Consider the following 22,050-nt stretch of genomic DNA (forward strand, 5'->3'; position numbering starts at 1 on the left):
ACCATCTTAACAAAATTACAATCATTCAAATGAGGACATATATTTATATAGAATGAGCATTGTGCCGAATCCAACCAAAGGTGCAGAAGGGGGGAAATTATGATTTTATTATCGTCTCTCCCCCACCCCAGCAAATCATTGAGATAGTGGCAAGCTGGCCACATTCCTCAGCCTCGCAGGTCTGTGGATAGTACGATAGCGAATAGATCCACAACAAAATTAACTTGAAAATACCCAATCCTGTTGACCCCAATTCATGTCCTTTAACGTCTTCAAATTTAGCATGCTTCATAAGCTTTAATGTTCACCAAACAGTAGACGGTCATTTTGAGATTCAATGAAAGCACTGTTGGTACTACCCAGAAAGAAAGACTTGCATTTATATAGCGCCTTTCACGACCACCAATCATCTCAAAGTGTTTTACAGCCAATTAAGTACTTTTGGAGTGTAGTCACTGTTGTAATGTGGGAAATGCGGCAGCTAATTTGCGCACAGCAAGCTCCCACAAACAGCAATGTGATAATGACCAGATAATCTGTTTTTGTTATAAGAATGATTAAAGGATCTAGCCCGAGCACGCTCCTCGGCAGGGAGCACAATTGGTTGCGGATGCTTTAAGCACAATGTGGCACAAGCCTGGTAAAGGTGCCAGATACAGGTACAAAACCGCAAAGGCTTGGTTAAATTAGTCACTTACTTGCAGAAATACTCTAATTGAGATTACATAACCTAATACTGTAGCTTTTAATACTTTCATCATTCAATATTTTTATATTATATTAATGATGGATGAATTTCAGGCATTGTTCATCATCTGTCCAAATGTTCGATGACTCATGTATAACAACACATTACTACTCATTGATTTCGGTTTAATCTCTATGAAATTAAGTGATTTAGTTAATTTTTGGGTAGAAAATTGGAGAACTCAAAGCTTTTTCCCCATGTTGCTGACTTATAACGAATGTGTGATTTACAGTTGCAATTGCATTGGTCCAAATGTGGCTGCACAGGTCACATCTGCTGCGGACTATAATTTGAAATCTTCATCAGACGATTGGTGAATTCCAAGGGTGATCCCTCTTTCCACCGCGTTGTTTATCCAAAAATGATGTGCGTCAGTTCTCCAGCGTAACCACTAACTGTGCAAGTCAGTTTTTCTTTGATTATTCTCTCCAGCAATTCCATCATTAAACCCAGGTCTTAAAGAATTAAGTCACTGATATTTCGGGTACTTTATTATGTTTGTCCCATGTCTACCTATCTTTCTATATGATACTCAAATCTCGAACAACTTTTTGCACGATCCCAATCGGTCTTTTATGAACAATCACAAATTCAATTTTAGGGATCCAAGAGACTTGAAGCTGGATATTCCGGTCCTTTGTGCTGGGAAAGGTGGTGCTAAGGGCTCCTGCGCCCCACCGTGATCCTCCGCTCGGGTTTTGCGGTGGCCTGGAGCAGCACCACCGGGAAGAGAAATGCTGGGTGTACAACGCCTCTGGTTGCGACACCGGCAGGAGTTTGGACTTTTGCCCGGAAGTGCGCCAAAAAGGCTGCCGGGGAAACCAGAGAGGTCTGGCCATGGCGGTGGTGCAGAGGACAGTAATGTGCTGTAAGTGCGAGCGGTTTTTGTCTATCATTTGATGCACTGTGTGTTGTGGTGGTGTGGGCAATGTTTAAAGATTTTTTTTAAAGTTCTATTCCTCCAACTCCCCCGCCCCGGCCCCCCTCAAAGCGCACACGGCTGGCTCTTTAACTCGGGAGTTTCCCATCCTTGCGCCACGAGAGGAGTAACGCCTCCCTTTGCGCTGTGCCCCGACACAGGGGCCAGGCGCACAACTTAACTAAAGTGCAAACTATTCCCGGCTGCTAAATTTTCCGCCCCGGAAACAGAAAAACCTAAATCCAGCCCTTAAGGAAATTCAAGCTTCACATTTAACATGTTACTTTTGTGACATTTCAATGAAAGTGTTTCTCGTCACAATACATGTTACAGTGGCTGCTGCATCGCTGCTACCTCTGCCCACTAAACGCAAACATTATGTATTCTCCTTCCTCCATGGGCAACTCTTCATTCTGCCCCAAAACTCCATGACTCCAAGTGGTGTCTCACATGATCAGTTTGCTACTCAGGTTAAGGAGACAGGTTAACACAATCCATCCTAGATTTATACCTTTTCCCTCTTTAAAAACAGTTCTGGATGCTCACTGTTCTATCTGATCCCTAAACAATGGATTGGCACAAAACTTGTAAAATATTAACTAACTGTTTCGGAAAGTAAATCACTAGCATCGCAGAACATAATTAGGAGCAGGAGTCGGCCATTCGGCCCCTCGAGCCTGCTCTGCCATTCAATAAGATCTTGGCTGATCTTCTACTTTAACTCCACTTGCCTGCACTGTCCCCATAATCCCTTATTAAAAAATCTATTGATCTCTGTCTTGAATATACTCAACGACTGAGCCTCCACAGCCCTCTGGGACAGAGAATTCCAAAGATTCACCACCCTCAGTGAAGAAATTCCTCCTCATCTCAGTCCTAAATGGCCGACCCCTTATCCTGAGACTGTGACCCCTGGTTCTAGACTCCCCAGCCAGAGGAAACATCCTCCCAGCATCTATTCTGTCAAGCCGTGTAAGAATTGTGTATGTTTCAATGAGATCACACCTCATTCTTCTATAGGCCTCACCTACTTAATCGCTCCGCATAGGACAATCCCCCCCATCCCAGGAATCAGACTGGTGAACCTTCGTTGCACTCCCTCTATGGCAAGTCTATCCTTCCTTAGGTAAGGAGACCAGAACTGTCCACAATACTCCAGGTGTGGTCTCACCAGGGCCCGATATATTTGCAGTAAGACGTCTTTACTCTTATAATCAACCATGATCATATTGAATGGCAGTGCAGACTCGAAGGGCCAAATGGCCTGCTCCTGCACCTTTTTTTTTAATGTTTCTATGCTCAAATCCTCTTGTAATAAAAGCTAACATACCATCTGCTTTCTTAATTGCTTGCTGTATCTGCACGTTAACTTTCAGTGTACAAGGACACCCAATATTTGAACACCAACATTTCCCAATCTCTCACCATTTAAAAAATACTCTGCTTTTCTATTTTTACTACCAAACTGGATAACTTCACATTGTTCCACATTATATTCCATTTGCCACGTTCTTAACCACTCACTTAGCCTGTCTATAACAACGTGTATTTATATAGTGCCTTTAACGTAGTGAAATATCCCAAGGCGCTTCACAGGAGTATTAGGAGATAAAAATGACAGCGAGTCACATAAGTAGAAATTAGCGCAGGTGACCAAAGGCTTGGTCAAAGAAGTAGGTTTTAAGAAGCGTCTTGCAGGACGAAAGAGAGGTAGAGAGACGGAGAGGTTTAGGGAGGGAGTTCCAGAGCTTGGGGCCCAGGCAACAGAAGGCACGGCCACCGATGGTTGAGCGATTATAATCAGGGATGGTCAAGAGGGCTGAATTAGAGTGCAGATATCTCGGGGGCGCTGTGGGGCTGGAGGAGATTACAGAGATAGGGAGGTGCGAGGGCATGGAGGGATTTTGAATTCTCCACCCCAGAGAGCTATGGAGGCTGAGACATTGAATATATTCAAGGCGGAGATAGGTAGATTCTTGAAGTCTCCTTGCATCCTCCACACAACTTACATTCCTAAGTAACTTTGCAAAGCTAACCAAATTAAAGCTGCAGGGTGATCTACATGTATTTAAAGCACCTTCTCATTAATGGCCACCAGTGTTTTTAAAATCATGAATGCTCTTTAATTTTAAAAAATAATAAGTAAAAGTTATAGAAATGTAGCTATATTACATGGTCAGGTATATTTGGCACCTTTGAAATTCGTCAAACACTGAAATTTTCTTTTGGCTTTCATGCCAACTCATTAATACTCGAAGTAGCTTCAATGTTCAGTTTAAAAAAATAAATATTCATAGCTCTGCTCAGAAAATGAGTACTGGATTATGTAAAGTGTTTGTGTAACATACTGATCAGAAACTCCATTTACACAGGAAACAAACATTTGCTGGTTTCTTTGCTCAGGCTGCTGCTTGCCACTCTCCAGGCAGCAGAGTGGGGTGACTGTAGGTGGGGTCACATGCAGCGTTGCTCGGACAGTTCAAATCACAAGCAAGAAGTGGTACATCAGGTAATAGATTGACGTCTTTGTCACGGACATCGTCATCATCATCAGTGAGTATCTTCACGGATTTTAAAGGAATATCATCATGGCTGATCTTTTCATCACGCTGTGGCACAACGCAATTAATACTATCAGTGAAATGTTCGCTATTAAGCACAACAGAGGTAAAACTGGAAACATCAGTATATGGTTTAGTCTGAGGTCTGCTGTGATCAGTACAATCGGAGTCTTGGCTCCGTAGGTCAACAGCACCGATACAAGAATCGAAAAAGCAATTTGCTTTTTGATAGGTTTCTATATTAGGCAACTGCTGCTGAATATCATCTTCGTCAAAGATCATCCCATCAGGAATCCACCGGCTGTCTGTGTAATCAGAGCATTCATTTTCCTCATCACTCTCATCGGTACAATCCGAAACACTGCTTTCCATCTCTCCTCTCAGAAGATGTCTTTCAAGGGCCATTTTCTGTTCGTGCAGGTCGTCTTCAATTTTTTCACAGTGAACAATAATTGACAATTTGCACACATCTGGTCCATCATCTGCCATCATTTGTGTAAAACGCAAGTTCTTTGAGAAATCCTAATAAAATAAAACTAGTTTAGTGCTGAAAGAAAGGGAGCTATATATTTATAAAACAAGAGATACTTTCTGAAAATGCAGTACTTATAGAAATGACAATATAATTTTATCTGCCTCATATCTATAATATGTACTATAAATAAGTAATAGTTAAGTATAGAAATTGAGAGTCTGGGGATTAGTAGTGAGTGGATTAAAGAAAATATAAATGCAAGAAAATACAAAAGTTGCTTAGGCATCATCATCGGCAGTCCCTCGGAATCGAGGAAGACTTGCTTCCACTCTAAAAGTGAGTTCTCAGGTGACTGAACAGTCCAATACAGGAATTACAGTCTGTGTCACAGGTGGGACAGACAGTGGTTGAGGGAAAGGGTGTGTGGGGAATCTGGTTTGCCACACGCTCCTTCCGCTGCCTGCGCTTGGTTTCTGCATGTTCTCGGCGACGAGACTTGAGGTGCTCAGCGCCTTCCTGGATGCTCTTCCTCCACTTAGGGCGGTCTTTGGCCAGGGACTCCCAGGTGTCGGTGGGGATGTTGCATTTTTATCAAGGAGGCCGAGAGGGTCTCCTTGAAACGTTTCCTCTGCCCAACTGGGGCTCGCTTGCCGTGCAGAAGTTCTGAGTAGAGCGCTTGCTTTGGGAGTCGTTGTGTCGGGCATGTGAACAATGTGGCCCGTCCAACAGAACTGGTCAAGTGTGGTCAGGACTTCAATGCTGGCCTGGTCGAGGACACCAATGTTGGTGCGTCTGTCCTCCCAGGGGATTTGCAGGATCTTGCAGAGACATCGTTGGTGGTATTTCTCCAGCGATTTCTCCAGGTATCTACTGTATATGGTCCACATCTCTGAGGCATACAAGAATCAAGGTGCTTAGGCACAGAACATCAATTGCAATTGGCATCAATGCTCCCTCTCTTTTTTTGGACTGTGCGGCCCCTTTAACAGCTGCACGGCCCAGTCACAACTCCGCTCTCACGTAGTTTCTGCATTTAAATGCCGGGGAGCCAGCTGCACGGAGGCTCAAGCTTAAAGGGAACATTGATTGGCAGATATTAAAACTTTGGGGAAACTAAATCATACACCATCACCCGTCCGAGAGGAATCCTGCATATTCTGTACATATTAGCTCAGACGTGCCTTTATCAGGTTCTGGCAAGCACAGGTAAAACTGATATAAAACACTACAGAAAAGAGCCTTAGTACAAAGAAGGGAAAAGGAAAACAGCATAAGCTATGAAAATAAAAACAAAGATAAATTGGACAAAGGACAAAGTGCAGAGATAAACAGGGATGGAAAAAGGGTAATTCACATAAGTATGAAAAGAATATCATTCATAAGAATTAGGAGTCGGCCATTCGGCCCCTCGAGCCTGATCTTTGACCTGAACTCCACTTTCCCGCTCTATCTCAGCCTGGAATATACTCAAGAGTATCAGCCTCCACAGCCCTTTGGGGCAGAGAATTCCAAAGATTCACTATCCTGAGTGAAGAAATTCCTCCTCATCTCAGTCCTAAATGGCCGACCCCTTATCCTGAGACAGTGACCCCTGGTTCTAGACTCCCCAGCCCGGGGGAAACATCCTCCCTGCATCTACCCTGTCAATCAAATGAATGTCAAATAAAATTAAAGAGTAAATGATAAAAGACATAGGAAAAAGGTATAGGAAAAATAAAGCTAAAATGGAAAAGAAAAAAATCTGTGGGAAAATATCCGGGGGTGGGTGGGTGGGGGTGGGGGGTGGGGGCGGGGAGAGCAATTCCTAAAATCGTAGGGCTGCAATTTGAAAATTCACTTGCTGGAATCAATTTTCTGAAAAGTCCAAACATGTCCCAAACTTCTAAAATACTTAATCTAGTAAAAATAGACCAAGTGGGTCTGCATGTATCAAGCACAATAAACCTAGTGGAGTTTCAAAATTCACATACATTTTGATAGTTAAATTCACCAATTTATACCCAATTGGACTAGATGCTTTTGGTGGAAGTTCTGACCTGTCGACACAATCGCACGGTAAATCTGTGCAATTGGCTTTTCAGGTGCAAGTTAAGTTTCAGGTTAAATGCAGCACCCCTGAAGCAAGACAGGGTCGCAGAAAGTGGAGTGGTGTACTTTGTTCGAAATTGATAGCTCTCTTTCCTCCTTTAAGATGCTCCTTAAAACCTCCCTCTTACTGCCCGGCTATCTCATGTGGCTCGGTGTCAAATTTTGTTCAATATTGGTCAGAAGGGTATTAGTGTTTTGGAGCGGTGCAGTGTGGGGCAGCAAAAAATTGGGTCTCAGCAACCCATGTTGTGAGGAAAGATCAAGGAGGTTGGAAATAGAACGGACATGGTTGAGGTCATGTTAACCACGGCACAGGGGAATCCTCAGTTGAGGAAAAAGACATGGCAGATAAAATTTTGGGGCCAAATGGCCTTTTCTGCCCCTTAAATTTCCCACGTGTCTTATTAAAAACGACACCTCTGTCTTATATTAATGGCAAAAACATGACAAAGTTAATCAGTTGTACACACCAAGGCTGCAGGCATTTTCAATTTTGAAGGGTCATAGATTATTTTTTTCACAATAGCTACAACTATTGAAATCAGAAATAATCCTCCCAGCAATGATCCCAGTATGGCGAGATACACTCCAGCTTGCAGTCCTAAAAGAAAAAAGGTAATGTTAAAATTTGTGTGTCTGAATTCTTACTGTATTTATACAACCCAACGCTATCCATGTGTTACAAAAGCTAAATACTGCAGATGCTAGAACCTGAAATAAAAACAGAAAATGCTGGAAATCTCAGCGGGTCAGACCCTTCAAAGGATCATCGACCTGAAACGTTAACGCTGCTTTTCTCTCCACAGATGTGACAAAACCCACTGAAATTTCCAGAGTTTGCTCTTTTGATATCAATGTATTATTAATGAAGGAGTATAATCAGCTCGGAGTTATGCAGAATGGGTTTAACATTGTAGATGTTGGTAAAATGAAATGAATTGCTGACAATCCAAAAGCCACATTAACAGTGAGGTCTGAAACTTAACCTCTTGCGATAATCAAGTGCGGTGTTTAGGAACCAGTATTAAACAGTACATTCATTGGCTAAAAATATAGCCATGTTTCGGGATTAATATTCTAGCAAAATACTTGATATCATTACCTGCCTTTGATTAAGGAAACAACCTTTTAAAATTGTGCACTCCACAGTCACTGGCAAGTGAAAACATTACAGCATGCTGGTTAACCGAGGACACTAGCAAACACTGAGCCACCAGCTTCAGAAACACTGACTGACAACCCCAAAAACTGGCCCTGACTAGGAGCCTGTGATATTCAAAAACATGTAGTTACATTGAAAGTGCAGATCTGTAACCGGAGCTGTTGGTACATCCAAAAATCCTTCACTTGTGTTGGGAGAGGGGGAAAAAAAGATGAAAAACTATCGGGAGGCACAAATGCCGAAAGGAACAAGATTCATCGGGGGCTGATCATGTCAGAAAATGTTGACTTTGACACTTTGTTTGCTGTATTTTCTCGCATTTTGCAATCCACAATGAACATGGACACTCATTTTTTTCAGTTGTAATGTGCGAGTTTTCCTCAATAGTACTGAAAATGACTTTCTGTTTGCCATTTTGAAAGTTAATTATTTTTCTATTTTAAAACTAGTTTCTTCCAGTCGGGAGATAACCCATTACTGGGAGAAGAAAAAAAAAAGAATTTTTGGGCGGTGGGGAGGGAGGCAAAGAAAATGTAATTAATAACAAATTGGGCATTTCAACCTGGCCTAACTGATCAGGCAAGTCGGCAGGCAGAAATGTGTGGGTGCATTAGTAACTTGCTGGATATAGAGAAATCTGTGGGTGCATTAGTAACTCGCTGGATATAGAGAAATCTGTGGGTGCATTAGTAACTCGCTGGATATAGAGAAATCTGTGGGTGCATTAGTAACTTGCTGGATATATAGAAAGGAGTGCTGCATAACCTTGTGCGTATCACAACTTTTCCAGATATGGAAACACTGTCACTAGAAGAAACTTCCACGAGTAGGCGCTCCGTGAAGGTCAGGGGAACACCAGGCAACTCCAGCAGTTTTCAATCACCTCCAACAGCGCAGGTATAGAACGGCATTCGAAGTGGTGCAGGAGTACATCCTCCAACTGGCAGCAAGGTGGGAAAATAAAACCAATACAGCAGATTCCGATCAAATCTATACCTCAGTAACACACACATACCTTTTTGCTTCAGACTGAAACAAACTGGCTTAGAGAAATTGCTGAGTTTTGCAGTACTTGTGAAAACGGATCTGGCAGATATGCAATTGTTACTGCCGCGCAATTCACCTTGTCGAATTTCCATGGTGCTCGCAGATAAGCTTTGTTTGATTGGTCTCTGCCAGAAATAAAAGGAAAAGCAAAATATTATTTAAATGGAGAGACTACAGAATGCTGTGGTGCAGAGGGATCTGGGTGTCCTCGTACATGAAACACAAAATGTTGCAGGTACAGCAAGTAATCAGGAAGGCAAATGGAATGTTGGCCTTTATTGCAAGTATAAAAGTAGAGAAGTCTTGCTGCAACTGAGAGACCACACCTGGAATACTGCATACAGTTTTGGTCTCCTTATTTAGGGGCCAATTTTGGCCATGACATGCATCAATTTTTTTGGAGTAAGTTGGTTTTTCTGACGTAAGTTAATAAACCCCATTTTCCCCAATAAACTTGCTCCAGAGTAACTTAGTTAGTACGATTTTTTTTTAGTTCATTTTTTTTTTCCAAAGGGGGGTGCTCCCAGACACTTACGCCAGTTTTGGCCATTTATGCCACTTTGGCCAGCTAACACTTATATCAAATCGACTTAGGTCAGCGTATGTGGCCAGCTCTGAAAAACGTTGCGGGCAGTGGGGAGGGAGAGGAAAGGCTGGGCTCGGCGGTATCTCGGGTAGGGTTCTCGCAGCCTGGGCTGCACTCAGACGCGGGCGACCATTTGGCCACGGCTCGGGGCGGCGAACATCGGGTCCTGCTGACAGCTTGCAGGACACGCTGGGAGGGCGAGGAGCATGTGCGCAGACTCCACTGCGCATGCGGACAGCTGCCGGCAGTGTTTTCAGCGCAGGGCTGTAGCTCCGCCCCCCCCCCCCCAATCCACCATGGACACCGCGCCAGGACCCGGGACACTCGGCAGAGGGGCCAGGATACTATAAGTTTTTTGGCGCCCTTTCCAGTGCACAAGTTGCCGCATAAAGGGTCAGTGCGCCAAAAAAAACGGGTTGGCCAAAATTGGTCCCTCAAGGAAGGATATACTTGCATTGGAGGCAGTTCAGAGAAGGTTCACCAGGTTGATTCCTGGGATGAAGAGGTTGTCGTATGAAGAAAGGTTGAGCAGGTTTGGGTCTGTACACATTGGAGTTTAGAAGAATGAGAAATGATTGTATTGAAACATAAGAGTCTGAGGGGGCTTGACAGGGTAGATGCAGAGAGGATGCTTCCCCTCCGGGGGGGGGGGAATCTAGAACTAGGTGGCATTTTTCAGAATAAAGGGTTGCCCATTTAAGGCGGAGAGGAGGAGGAATTTCTTCTCTGAGGGTCGTGAATCTTTGGAATTCTCTGGCCCAGAGCGCTGTGGAGGCTGGGTCATTGAATATATTCAAAGCAGTGATACAGATTCTTGAACTATATGAGAGTCATTGATTATGGGGAACAGGCAGGGAAGTGTAGTTGAGACCAAGATCAGATCAGCCGTGATCTTATTGAATGGTGGAGCAGGCTCGAGGGGCCGTATGGCCGACTCTTGCTCCTATTTCTTGTTATGTTACGTTAAAAAACGGTGAATATAAATATGGTAATCTTCCACTCTACTCTGTGAATTGAACAGATGTGCTTAACATTATTGCCAGGACCATTTCTCCCCTGGTGTAAATGTCACCAATAAATCAACTGCTTAGTGAATTCTCACAAGCAACGCACTACCTTCATTCTCAATAACTGAATTAGAAAGCCGGTGTTCATTATTTGCATTCAAGAACATATGAAAGTGCCACAACTCGGTAAATGTGGAGTTGGTCCTGCCATTTTCCAGATGGCCAGTTCCTGACCTTGGTCCCGTGTCTGAACAGACCCAGAGCAGGCTTCTTCACCAGTAAAGGAAAGGATAGGGAGCAAAAGGAAAAAAAAAAAGAGATGCGCGTATCATCCTGGGCAATACTTAGTGGCAGGCTCGAACAGCACTGCCAGAGACATGGGAGTAGGTACCTCGCCCATTCCCTCAGTCAGGGACAAGTGCATCGAGCAGAAACAAAATAAAAAATGAATAATGGTAAACATAAATCATGTCAGCGTATAAGAGTAAATACTTGAGCTTGCAAAATTCGCCTTGTGGGACTTTACACAGAATTACATAGAAGGTACGGCCCAGAAACAGGCCATTCGGCCCAACCAGTCCATGCCGGTGTTTATGCTCCACTCGAGCCTCCTCCCATCTTTCCCCATCTAAATCTATCAGCATAACCCTCTATTCCCTTCTCCCCCATATGTTTGTCCAGCCTCCCCTTAAATGCATCGATACTATTCGCCTCAACCCCTCCCTGTGGCAGCGAGTTCCACATTCTCCCCACTCTCTGGGTAAAGAGGTTTCTCCTGAATTCCCCATTGGATTTATTAGTGACTATCTTAGCTTATGGCTTGGTGCAGGTTCTGTTCTGTTCCACGTCATTAGGGGGGGACACTGAGCACGGGACTGGAGGAAAATACTGTCCCTCACCAAAATAGACCCCAAATGACCATGTTGCAAAAACACAGCAAATAATAGCAACCTACAATATACTTATAGACAGAGCTACTGGTGGTTACAGATCAAATAAATCATCAAGAATCCAATCAAAAAAACCTGTCAGGCCTCAACATAAAAAACAGGCAATACACAATGTTCATGGAGAATCAGTGAGTTCCACACCAAAAGGCTAAATTCTGGAACGTGATATATTTCAATGTTGCAAATGTACTTTTAAGTTGCAATAAATACCAGGATGACAAGAAGCTTTCCTACTACTGGTTTACCGCCAGATGTTACAAGCTTCAATAAACTAGTACAAAAGCAAAATACTGCGAGTGCTGGAAATCTGAAATAAAAACACAAGCCCGAGCCTGTCACTGTAATTCCCCGTTCCACTCCCACTTTGACCTCTCCATCCTCGGCCTCCGACACTGTTCCAACGAAGCTCAACGTAAGCTCGAGGAACAGCACCTCATCTTTCGATTAGGCACTTTACAGCCTCCTGGACTCAACATTGAGTTCAACAACTTCAGACCAGAACCTCTGTCCCTATTTTCTTTTTTCCTGTTTTATTTCCCTCTTTCCCAGGGCAGCTGATGATGATTCTGCCATTTCCATTTACACCCTCTCTAGACCCATCTTTCGTTTCTTAACTTGTCCCACCATCAGCCCTTTTGTCTCTCTAATCTCTCCTGCCTTCCACCCTATCAGACCTTCCCTTTTGTTCTTTCCTCCCCTCCCCCTTTCTCTGCCCTTATCTCTAACTTTTTCCAGTTCTGAAGGGTCATAGACTGGAAACGTTAACTTTGTTTCTCTCCACAGACGCTGCCTGACCCTGCTGAGATTTCCAGCATTCTCTGTGCTTATTTCAGTAAACTGGTACATACCCTAACACGTTCATCCGCATCCCAGAATTCCACTTCATAGCTCAGTTGTTGCAGCAGACATGCTTTGAGTATCTTTTCATTGCATGTACTTAAATTAATTTGGAGATGCACCATTATAGTTTCTTCCCTGAAAACAACTTTCACTTCAGGTGCACCCAGTTCCACTTTAAAGAAAAAAGAGATTTTGTGATTTGCTAAACAGTTGTATTTTAGTACAACAAAGCAGTTAACAATTTCTAACTGAGACATCAAGGTGGAATTAATCATCATTATCATAGGCAGTCCCTCAGAATCGTGCTGGAATTAATATCCCATTCATAGACTGATCATGTTAAGCAAACCATTAACTCCAATTAATACCACTTTAAATAAAACAGGTTGATTACAATTCAGAGCAAGCAGAATGGGGTGGTTGTTAGGGGGATGAGGGTTGCCAGGAATGTTTCCTCTGAGCTGCACGGCCATTTAGCGGTCTGGAGGTCCTGTGCTGGCCGCTCAACGGTTTATAAAATGGAAAATCCGCACACGCGCGGAAATTTGCCGCGCACGAACAGAAGTATTTAACATTTACATAGCAATTGTTTCAATGTTCCAGCTTGTGGATAAAAAATTCCATTTGAGTGCCCTGACCATAAATTTCTAGGATGTAGACAAGACACCAAAAATCTGATTTTAAATAAAAACCAATTTTCCACTTACTCTGTGCCTCAAAATGGAGACATTTATTGAAATTATTCAGGTTTTGATAAATTAGCGTCACGAGTACAAACGTCAAAAATCAAGACCGAATCACAACCCATGTACCGCCCCATCAGCCCTCTGTACCATTTTGACTCGACAAAAAATGGCAAAACTATTGGGGGAAATCTTGGAAGCACCGAGCTAACGCAGACAGATAACCAAACGCTCTGCAAGGTGGAATTATAGATAGTAACATCGTTCGGATTAGAATGCCAGTCACTGAGCCATGCACTGAAAATAGATTTTTAAATTTAGAAAATATATAAAATGTTCTTTTTAAAAAATTGGATTATGCTTAGATTTGTGAAAGTCTAGAATAAATCCACGGTGGAGCTTTATCCAGTAAATCCAGTAGGCATCCTTTTTTGTCATCGTGCAACATTCCCCAGCATGTGCCATTAGCAGGACTGGCGATTAAATTACCAGTGGAACAAAAGTTAATAAGGAATCCATTGAGGGAACTAAATTAATGCCAGTAGCTACCTTAGTTTTTGTTATCTTATCTGTACAAACGGAGTACGAATAATTCATCCTACTTAGCACAGTTTGGCACAAAAATAAACTCAGATGCCCCTTTGCAATATCGTTAACAGCCCTCCCCCTTTTTAAAAAAAACGCGTAGCAGTTCAGAAGTACATGCACGCAATAACTAATTTCAAAAAGGGGCATTAATGATGCCACTACCCATTTAAAAGGAAATCCAATTGAAATCTGGATAAGTTCCTGTTGGCAATAAGATCTACATGTAATTTTCAACAAAAAAATAGAATTAATCGAAGGAAGTGTATCTTTCTCGTCACAGTGATAATCCGGTTAGCCGGTTTCTACTTCCATTTGAGGATATGCTGCAGAAATAACATGCTCGCACTCAAAGGTTTAGGGTGGCATCACTAAAACAAATGTTAGTTTACTATTTAACATTTACAGAGTAAATTGCTTCAATGTTCCAGCTTGTGGATAAAAAATTCTGTACCGTCATCAAAAGGAGAAAATGGATTAGATATGCTCCAAACACTCGGGAGTCCAGGTAAAATGCTTCTCACTCTGGCTTGATATATGGAGTAACACCAATCAATTGTGCACGTAATATCACAGCCTTCTCCAGTCGGTGCTGTACAAATAGTGAGTGGAAGCCAAATGCCTTTGAGTCTGAAAGAACAAAAAATAATAGTTTGTATGCAGGTTGTATTGATATTGTTCCCTACATTGTATTATAAGCGCTATTTAATGTAAATTCATCGTTTATGTATTATGCACACTTCAGAATTTAAACATCACGGGCCGGAATTTGCAGTCAGCAGCGAAGTAATGGAGATCGCTGCTGACATCAAAGAAAAATGTCCACAAAGATCTCATGATCTCTGTGGCAAAAACGTTACCTTTCTCAAAGTTAACTTGATAATAGCATTGTCTATAGGGGATCTTCAGAGTCCAATAGCAGTGATGTCATCAAGCTGTTTAAGCAGCCAATCACATGGAAGAATTCTCATAGGCAGCAAACCAGGAAATAAAAAGCAGCTCATTAACTTTTAATTTTTTTTTTATAAACAGAGTGAAATAAAGATTGGGACATGCACATGAGGTTAAGGTAGAAGCTGAAATATCACAAACATTAACAAAAAATTACAAATTTAGTATTTTTTATCATGGAGACATTTGACATTCAAAATATTAAAATTTGTTTTTCGGGATCAGAACAGTTGCTCAAGCATTAGTTATTACTCAGAATGGCATTAAAAACCCAGTTACACCTCTTTGAACAAGGCTTAACTGTTAATGATTTCTTTTAAAAACTAGCGATATTAGAACGGAAAAGGAAACATTTTGTCAATTCAAGTGATTGCCGGCTCTGGGGTGTTCCCCAGCGAAGCCTAAGGTGGAGCAGGGAACGATTGACCGCAACTTCAAAATTTCCCCGTTTATCTGCGCATGTGCTAAATCCTGAAGTTACGGTACTGATGGCAAACGTTGACAGTTTCACCATCATTACCACCTCAAAATCCGGGCCATTATTATTTAAGTTTGCAAAATACATTTTCAACTTTTCATAGCGTTTAAATGCCTTTTATAGTATTTCCATTTGAAGATTACTGCAGATTTGATGTTAAACGTACAATGAATTTTCAACAAGATATTGGGGGTTTCCTATCACAAAACAATGTGTATTTATCTAATGCCTTTAACATAGTAAAACGTCCCAAGGTACTTCACAGGAGTGTTACAAGACAAAAAAATTGACATCGAGTCACACAAGGGGAAATTAGCACGGGTGACGAAAAGCTTGATCAAAAGAAGTAGATTTTAAGAAGTATCTTAAAGGAAGAAAGAGGGGTAGAGAGGCGGAGATGTTTAGGGAGGGAGTTCCAGAGCTTAGGGCCAAGGCAATAGAAGGCACGGCCACCAATGGTTGAGTGATTATAATCAGGGATGCTCAGGTGGGCAGATTTAGAGGAGTGCAGACATCTCGGGAGGTTGTGGGGCTGGAGGAGATTATAGAGATAGGGAGGGGCGAGGCCATGGAGGGATTTGAAAACAATTTTGAAATCGAGGCGTTGCTTAACCGGGAGCCAATGTAGGTCAGTGAGCACAGGGGGTGATGGGTGAGCGGGACTCGGTGCAAGCTAGGACACGGGTCAGTGAGCACAGGGGGTGATGGGTGAGCGGGACTTGGTGAGAGTTAGGACATGGGGCAGTGAGCACAGGGAGCGATGTGTGAGCGGGACTCGGTGCGAGTTAGGACACGGGGCAGAGCACAGGGGGTGATGGGTGAGTGGGATTTGGTGCAAGTTAGGACATGGGGCAGCCGAGTTTTGGATGACCTCAAGTTTACGTAGGGTAGAATGTGGGAGACCAGCCAGGAGTGCATTGGAATAGTCAAATCTAGAGGTAACAAAGGTAAAAATCAATCAGTATAGGTTGGTCCAAAGCAAAACAAAACAAAAACAAAAATATATATATATAGTAACAAAAGTGCAATTAAATAATAGCTAACTTATAAGCAAAGGTCAGTCTACTCAACAATATTTGAATGGACACAACATAATATCCTTTAAAGGCAGAATAAAGTTGTACTACCATCTGATACTTAGCCATTTACCAAGAGTTGCTTCCCCACAAACTGCCAATGTACCCACACCATCGTCATGTGCACCTTAGCGTGGAGGGGCACAGGTTTGAACTGTTCCGCCAAGTTCTTGATCTTAGCTGCTGTTCAGGATGGGAGCAGGAACAAGGACTTCCACAAGGCCATTCTAACATGCCTTCTGGAGCTGCTTATTAATTTTAGCAAAAAAAAGATGTGATTATAAAGCAAAGAACACCCACTGACATTCATTTCCACTTTCTTTGCTAAAATAGCCTAAAGTGGCACTGATAGAAACCTACAGGCAAGCAGACTTTTCCTTTGGATTAGCTAATTGCAGGCAGTGTGCGGCCCAGGAGAGCCGAGAGCAGAAAATCCGAGGGTAAATATGGTCAAAACACACAGACAGGCACAGCTCTCAACTGGCTGCAGGAAAGTACCTCCCTCCGTGGTAGAGTGCAGTCCTTCTCACAACAAAAGTACATGTGGCTCCCACCGAAACTGGAAAACCAACCATCCTCCAGCCATTCCTGCAGGCTCATGCCACAAGCCCCCCATTCCTCACTCTCCAAGTTGGACCGCCTACCCACCGACAACAACGAACAATAGTCCGCTACGGCACGACTACCAGTAGGCAACAGCTGCCCCCTTCCGTACTGTGGCCTCCTGTGCATCCCTTTTGTCGAGGGCCATGCCTTCAACTATCTGGGTCCAAGGCTCTGGAATTCCCTCCCTCTCTGCCTCTTTCTCAGACTTTAAGATGCTCTTTAAACCCCACTTCACCTAGCCTAATATCTCATATAGCTTATTGTCAAATTTGTGTCTATAACGCTCCAATGAAGCACCTTTGGACGGTTTACTATGTTATCGGTGCTATATAAATGCATGTTGTTGTTGTTGTTGTACCAGGCCCACCTGAAGCCCAGAGACCAAAAACAAATTGCCTTCACCCATAAAACCACATCATAGGCAGTCCCTTGGAATCGAGGAAGACTTGTTTCCACTCTAAAAATATGAGTCGTTAGGTGGCTGATCAGTCCAATAAGAGAACCACAGTCCCCATCACAGGTGGGACAGATAATCATTGAGGAAAGGGGAGGGTGGGACTGGTTTGCCGCACGCTCTTTCCGCTGCCTGCGCTTGGTTTCTGCATGCTCTCAGCGATGAGACTCGAGGTGCTCAGCGCCCTCCCGGATGCACTTCTTCCACTTAGGGCGGTCTTTGGCCAGGGACTCCCAGGTGTCAGTGGGGATGTTGCACCTTAGCAGGGAGGCTTTGAGAGTGTCCTTGTAACATTTCCACTGCCCACCTTTGACTCGTTTGCCGTGAAGGAGTTCTGAGTAGAGCGCTTGTTTTGAGAGTCTCGTGTCTGGCATGTGAACAATGTGGCCTGCCCAGTGGAGCTGATCAAGTGTGGTCAGTGCTTCAATGCTGGCCTGGTCGAGGACGCTAACGTTGGTGTGTCTGTCCTCCCAGGGGATTTGTAGGATCTTGCGGAGACATAGTTGGTGGTATTTCTCCAGCAACTTGAAGTGTCTACTGTACATGGTCCATGTCTCTGAGCCATACAGGAGGGCGGGTATTACTACAGCCCTGTAGACTATGAGCTTGGTGGCAGATTTGAGGGCCTGGTCTTTGAAAATTATTTTCCTCAGGTGGCCGAAGGCTACACTGGTACACTGGAGGCACTGTTGAATCTTGTTGTCAATGTCTGCTCTTGTTGATAAGAGGCTCCCAAGGTATGGGAAATGGTCCACGTTGTCCAGGGCCACGCCATGGATCTTGATGAATGAGGGGCAGTGTTGTACGGCGGGGACAGGCTGGTGGAGGACCTTTGTCCTACCAATGTTTGGCGTAAGGCCCATGTTTTCGTACGCCTCAGTGAATACGTTGACTATGACTTGGAGTTCAGCCTCTGTATGTGCTCAGGCGTCGTCCACGTACTGTGGTTCGACAACAGAGGTTGGGGTGGTCTTGGACCTGGCCTGGAGATGACGGAGGTTGAACAGGTTCCCACTGGTTCTGTAGTTTAGTTCCACTCCAGCTTGTTGACTGTGAGGTGGAGCATGGCAGCGAGGAAGATTGAGAAGAGGATTGAGGGCGATGACGCAATCCTGTTTGACCCCGGTCCGGAAGTGGATTGGGTCTGTAATGGATCCGTTGGTAAGGATCACGGCCTACATGTCGTCATGGAGAAGGCGAAGGATGGTGACGAAATTTTGGGGTCATCCGAAATGGAGGACGATGCTCCATATACCCTCACGGTTGACAGTGCCAAAGGCCTTTGTAAGGTCAAAGAAGGCCATGTGTAAGGTCTGGTGCTGCTCCCTGCATTTTTCTTGCAGCTGTCGTGCTGTAAAAATCATGTCCGTTGTGCCCCGTAGAGGATGAAATCCGCACTGTGACTCCGGGAGGAGCTCCTCAGCCACAGGGAGAAGACGGTTGAGGAGGATTCTAGCGACGTCTTTCCCAGTGGCTGATAGCAGGGAGATTCCCCTGTAGTTGCCGCAGTCAGATTTGTCCCCTTTTTTTAAAAAGATGGTCACGATCACTGCATTTCTGAGATCTCCCGGAATGCTCTCTTCCCTCCAGATGAGCGAGATGAAGTCATGTATTCACGCCAACAGTGTCTCTCCGCCATACTTCAGTGCTTCAGCGGGGATTCCATCCGCTCCCGTAGCCTTGTGTTCTTAAGCTGTCTTATGCTTTTTCTATCTTGTGCAGTGCTGGGGTTTTACTGAGGTGGTGGCGGGTAACATGCTGCAGGATGGAGTCAAGGACGCTCGAGTCAAAGGCAGAGTCTCGATTGAGGAGATCTTTGAAGTTCCTTCAGTGGGCCCCTCCATGCCTCGGTGTCTTGATGAGCGTTTCCCCGTTCTTGGCCAGCAGTGGGGTGGGGCCTTGGGAGTTTGGACTGTGGGTGGCCTTGACTGCGATGAAGGATCCTCGCATATCGTGGCCGTGGGCCAGCTGCTGTATCTCGTGTGCTCCATCCACCACCTGTTCTTCAGGTCCCGAGTTTTTTGTTGGACCTCAGCCTTGAGCAGTGTGTAATGCTGCCTTGCTGCTCCAGAGTTGGGTTGTTGTTTAAGGCTCAGAAATGCCCTGCGCTTGCAATCTATTAGCTCTTGGATCTCCTGATCATTCTCAGTCCTGGTGTTTCCTGGTCGAGTGACAAAGTGTCTCTTCGCAGGCACTGGTTATGGAGGCCTGGGGGGCAGACTAAGCGATGTGGGCATTCTGCGCTTCAGGGTCAACAAGGCACGCCAGGTTAGCTGTGAGGGCTCTCTTAGCTAGGTCTTTTGAGTGCCCGGCATTGACTTTTTTGCAGCACTGCTCCTGCTGCCCTCACCGCTTTGGGGCAATTTTGATGTCAATGATAGAAACATAGAAATATAGATAATAGGTGCAGGAGTAGGCCAACTTTGGCCCTTCGAGCCTGCACCACCATTCAATGAGTTCATGGCTGAACATGCAACTTCAGTACCCAATTCCTGCTTTCTCGCCATACCCCTTGATCCCCCGAGTAGTAAGGACTACATCTAACTCCTTTTTGAATATATTTAGTGAATTGGCCTCAACAACTTTCTGTGGTAGAGAATTCCACAGGTTCACCACTCTCTGGGTGAAGAGGTTTCTCCTCATCTCGGTCCTAAATGGCTCACCCCTTATCCTTAGACTGTGACCCCTGGTTCTGGACTTCCCCAACATTGGGAACATTCTTCCTGCATCTAACCTATCTAAACCCGTCAGAATTTTAAACGTTTCTATGAGATCCCCTCTCATTCTTCTGAACTCCAGTGAATACAAGCCCAGTTGTTCTAGTCTGTCTTGATATGTCAGTCCCACCATCCCGGGAATCAGTCTGGTGTACCTTCGCTGCACTCCCTCAATAACAAGAATGTCCTTCCTCAAGTTAGGAGACCAAAACTACACAATACTCCAGGTGTGGCCTCACCAAGGCCCTGTACAACTATAGTAACATCTCCCTGCCCCTGTACTCAAATCCCCTCGCTATGAAGGCCAACATGCCATTTGCTTTCTTAACCGCCTGCTGTACCTGCATGCCAACCTTCAATGACTGATGTACTATGACACCCAGGTCTCGTTGCAGCTCAACTTTTCCTAATCTGTCACCATTCAGATAATAGTCTGTCTCTGTTTTTATCACCAAAGTGGATAACCTCACATTTATCCACATTATACTTCATCTGTTATGCATTTGCCCACTCACCTAACCTATCCAAGTCACACTGCAGCCTCAAAGCATCCTCCTCGCAGCTCACACTGCCACCCAACTTAGCGTCATCCGCAAATTTGGAGATACTACATTTAATCCCCTCGTCTAAATCATTAATGTACAATGTAAACAACTGGGGCCCCAACGCAGAACCTTGCGGTACCCCACTAGTCACTGCCTGCCATTCTGAAAAGTACCCGTTTACTCCTACTCTTTGCTTCCTATCTGCCAACCAGTTCTCAATCCATGTCAGCACACTACCCCCAATCTCATGTGCTTTAACTTTGCACATTAATCTCTTGTGTGGGACCTTGTCGAAAGCCTTCTGAAAGTCCAAATACACCACATCAACTGGTTCTCCCTTGTCCACTCTACTGGAAACATCCTCAAAAAATTCCAGAAGATTTGTCAAGCATGATTTCCCTTTCACAAATTCATGCTGACTTGGACCCATCATGTCACCTCTTTCCAAATGCGCTGCTATGACATCCTTAATAATTGATTCCATCATTTTACCCACTACCGATGTCAGGCTGACTGGTCTACAATTCCCTGTTTTCTCTCTCCCTCCTTTTTTAAAAAGTGGGGTTACATTGGCTACCCTCCACTCCATAGGAACTGATCCAAAGTTGATAGAATGTTGGAAAATGACTGTCAATGCAGCCGTTATTTCCAAGGCCACCTCCTTAAGTACTCTGGGATGCAGACCATCAGGGCCTGGGCATTTATCGGCCTTCAATCCCATCAATTTCCCGACTGATGAGGATTTCCCTCAGTTCCTTCTTCTTACTAGACCCTCTGTCCCCTTTTATATCCGGAACGTTGTTTGTGTCCTCCTTAGTGAATACCGAGCCAAAGTACTTGTTCAATTGGTCTGCCATTTCTTTGTTCCCAGTTATGACTTCCCCTGATTCTGACTGCAGGGGACCTACGTTTGTCTTTACTAATCTTTTTCTCTTTACATATCTATAGAAGCTTTTGCAGTCCATTTTAATGTTCCCTGCAAGTTTCCTCTTGTACTCTATTTTCCCTGCCCTAATCAAACCCTTTGTCCTCCTCTGTTGAGTACTAAATTTCTCCCAGTTCCTGGGTTCGCTGCTATTTATGGCCAATTTGTATGCCACTTCCTTGGCTTTAATACTATCCCTGATTTCCCTTGATAGCCACGGTTCAGCCACCTTCCCTTTTTTATTTTTACGCCAGACAGGAATGTACAATTGTTGTAGCTCATCCATGCGGTCTCTAAATGTCTGCCATTGCCCATCCACTGTCAACCCCTTAAGTATTATTCGCCAATCTATCCTAGCCAATTCACGCCTCATACCTTCAAAGTTACCCTTCTTTAAGTTCCGGACCATGGTCTCTGAATTAAGTGTTTCATTCTCCATCCTAATGTAGAATTCCACCATATTATGGTCACTCTTCCCCAAGGGGCCTCGCACAACGAGATTGCTAATTAATCCTCTCTCATTACACAACACCCAGTCTAAGATGGCCTCCCCCCTAGTTGGTTCCTCGACATATTGGTCTAGAAAACCATCCCTTATTCACTCCAGGAAATCCTCCTCCACCGTAGCCCTTTTTGTTTTTTGCCTT

At 44.1% G+C, this 22,050-nt stretch overlaps 1 protein-coding gene across 1 annotated transcript in view; it reads right to left on the reverse strand.

Annotated features, from left to right (window-relative positions):
- Positions 1-3,782: 3,782 nt before the first annotated feature.
- Positions 3,783-22,050, reverse strand: part of LOC139279261 (interferon lambda receptor 1-like) — a 34,296-nt gene continuing 16,028 nt past the window's right edge. The window contains exons 3-7 of the mRNA XM_070898388.1: positions 14,106-14,281; positions 12,392-12,555; positions 8,969-9,125; positions 7,262-7,392; positions 3,783-4,750 (exon numbers count right to left, since the gene is read on the reverse strand). Coding sequence (XP_070754489.1) covers positions 4,067-4,750; positions 7,262-7,392; positions 8,969-9,125; positions 12,392-12,555; positions 14,106-14,281 — 1,312 coding nt within the window. The 3' untranslated portion in view covers positions 3,783-4,066. The remainder of the gene's footprint in view (positions 4,751-7,261; positions 7,393-8,968; positions 9,126-12,391; positions 12,556-14,105; positions 14,282-22,050) is intronic.

Source organism: Pristiophorus japonicus, chromosome 14, assembly GCF_044704955.1.
Source record: "Pristiophorus japonicus isolate sPriJap1 chromosome 14, sPriJap1.hap1, whole genome shotgun sequence".
NCBI classification, from domain to species: Eukaryota; Metazoa; Chordata; class Chondrichthyes; family Pristiophoridae; genus Pristiophorus; species Pristiophorus japonicus.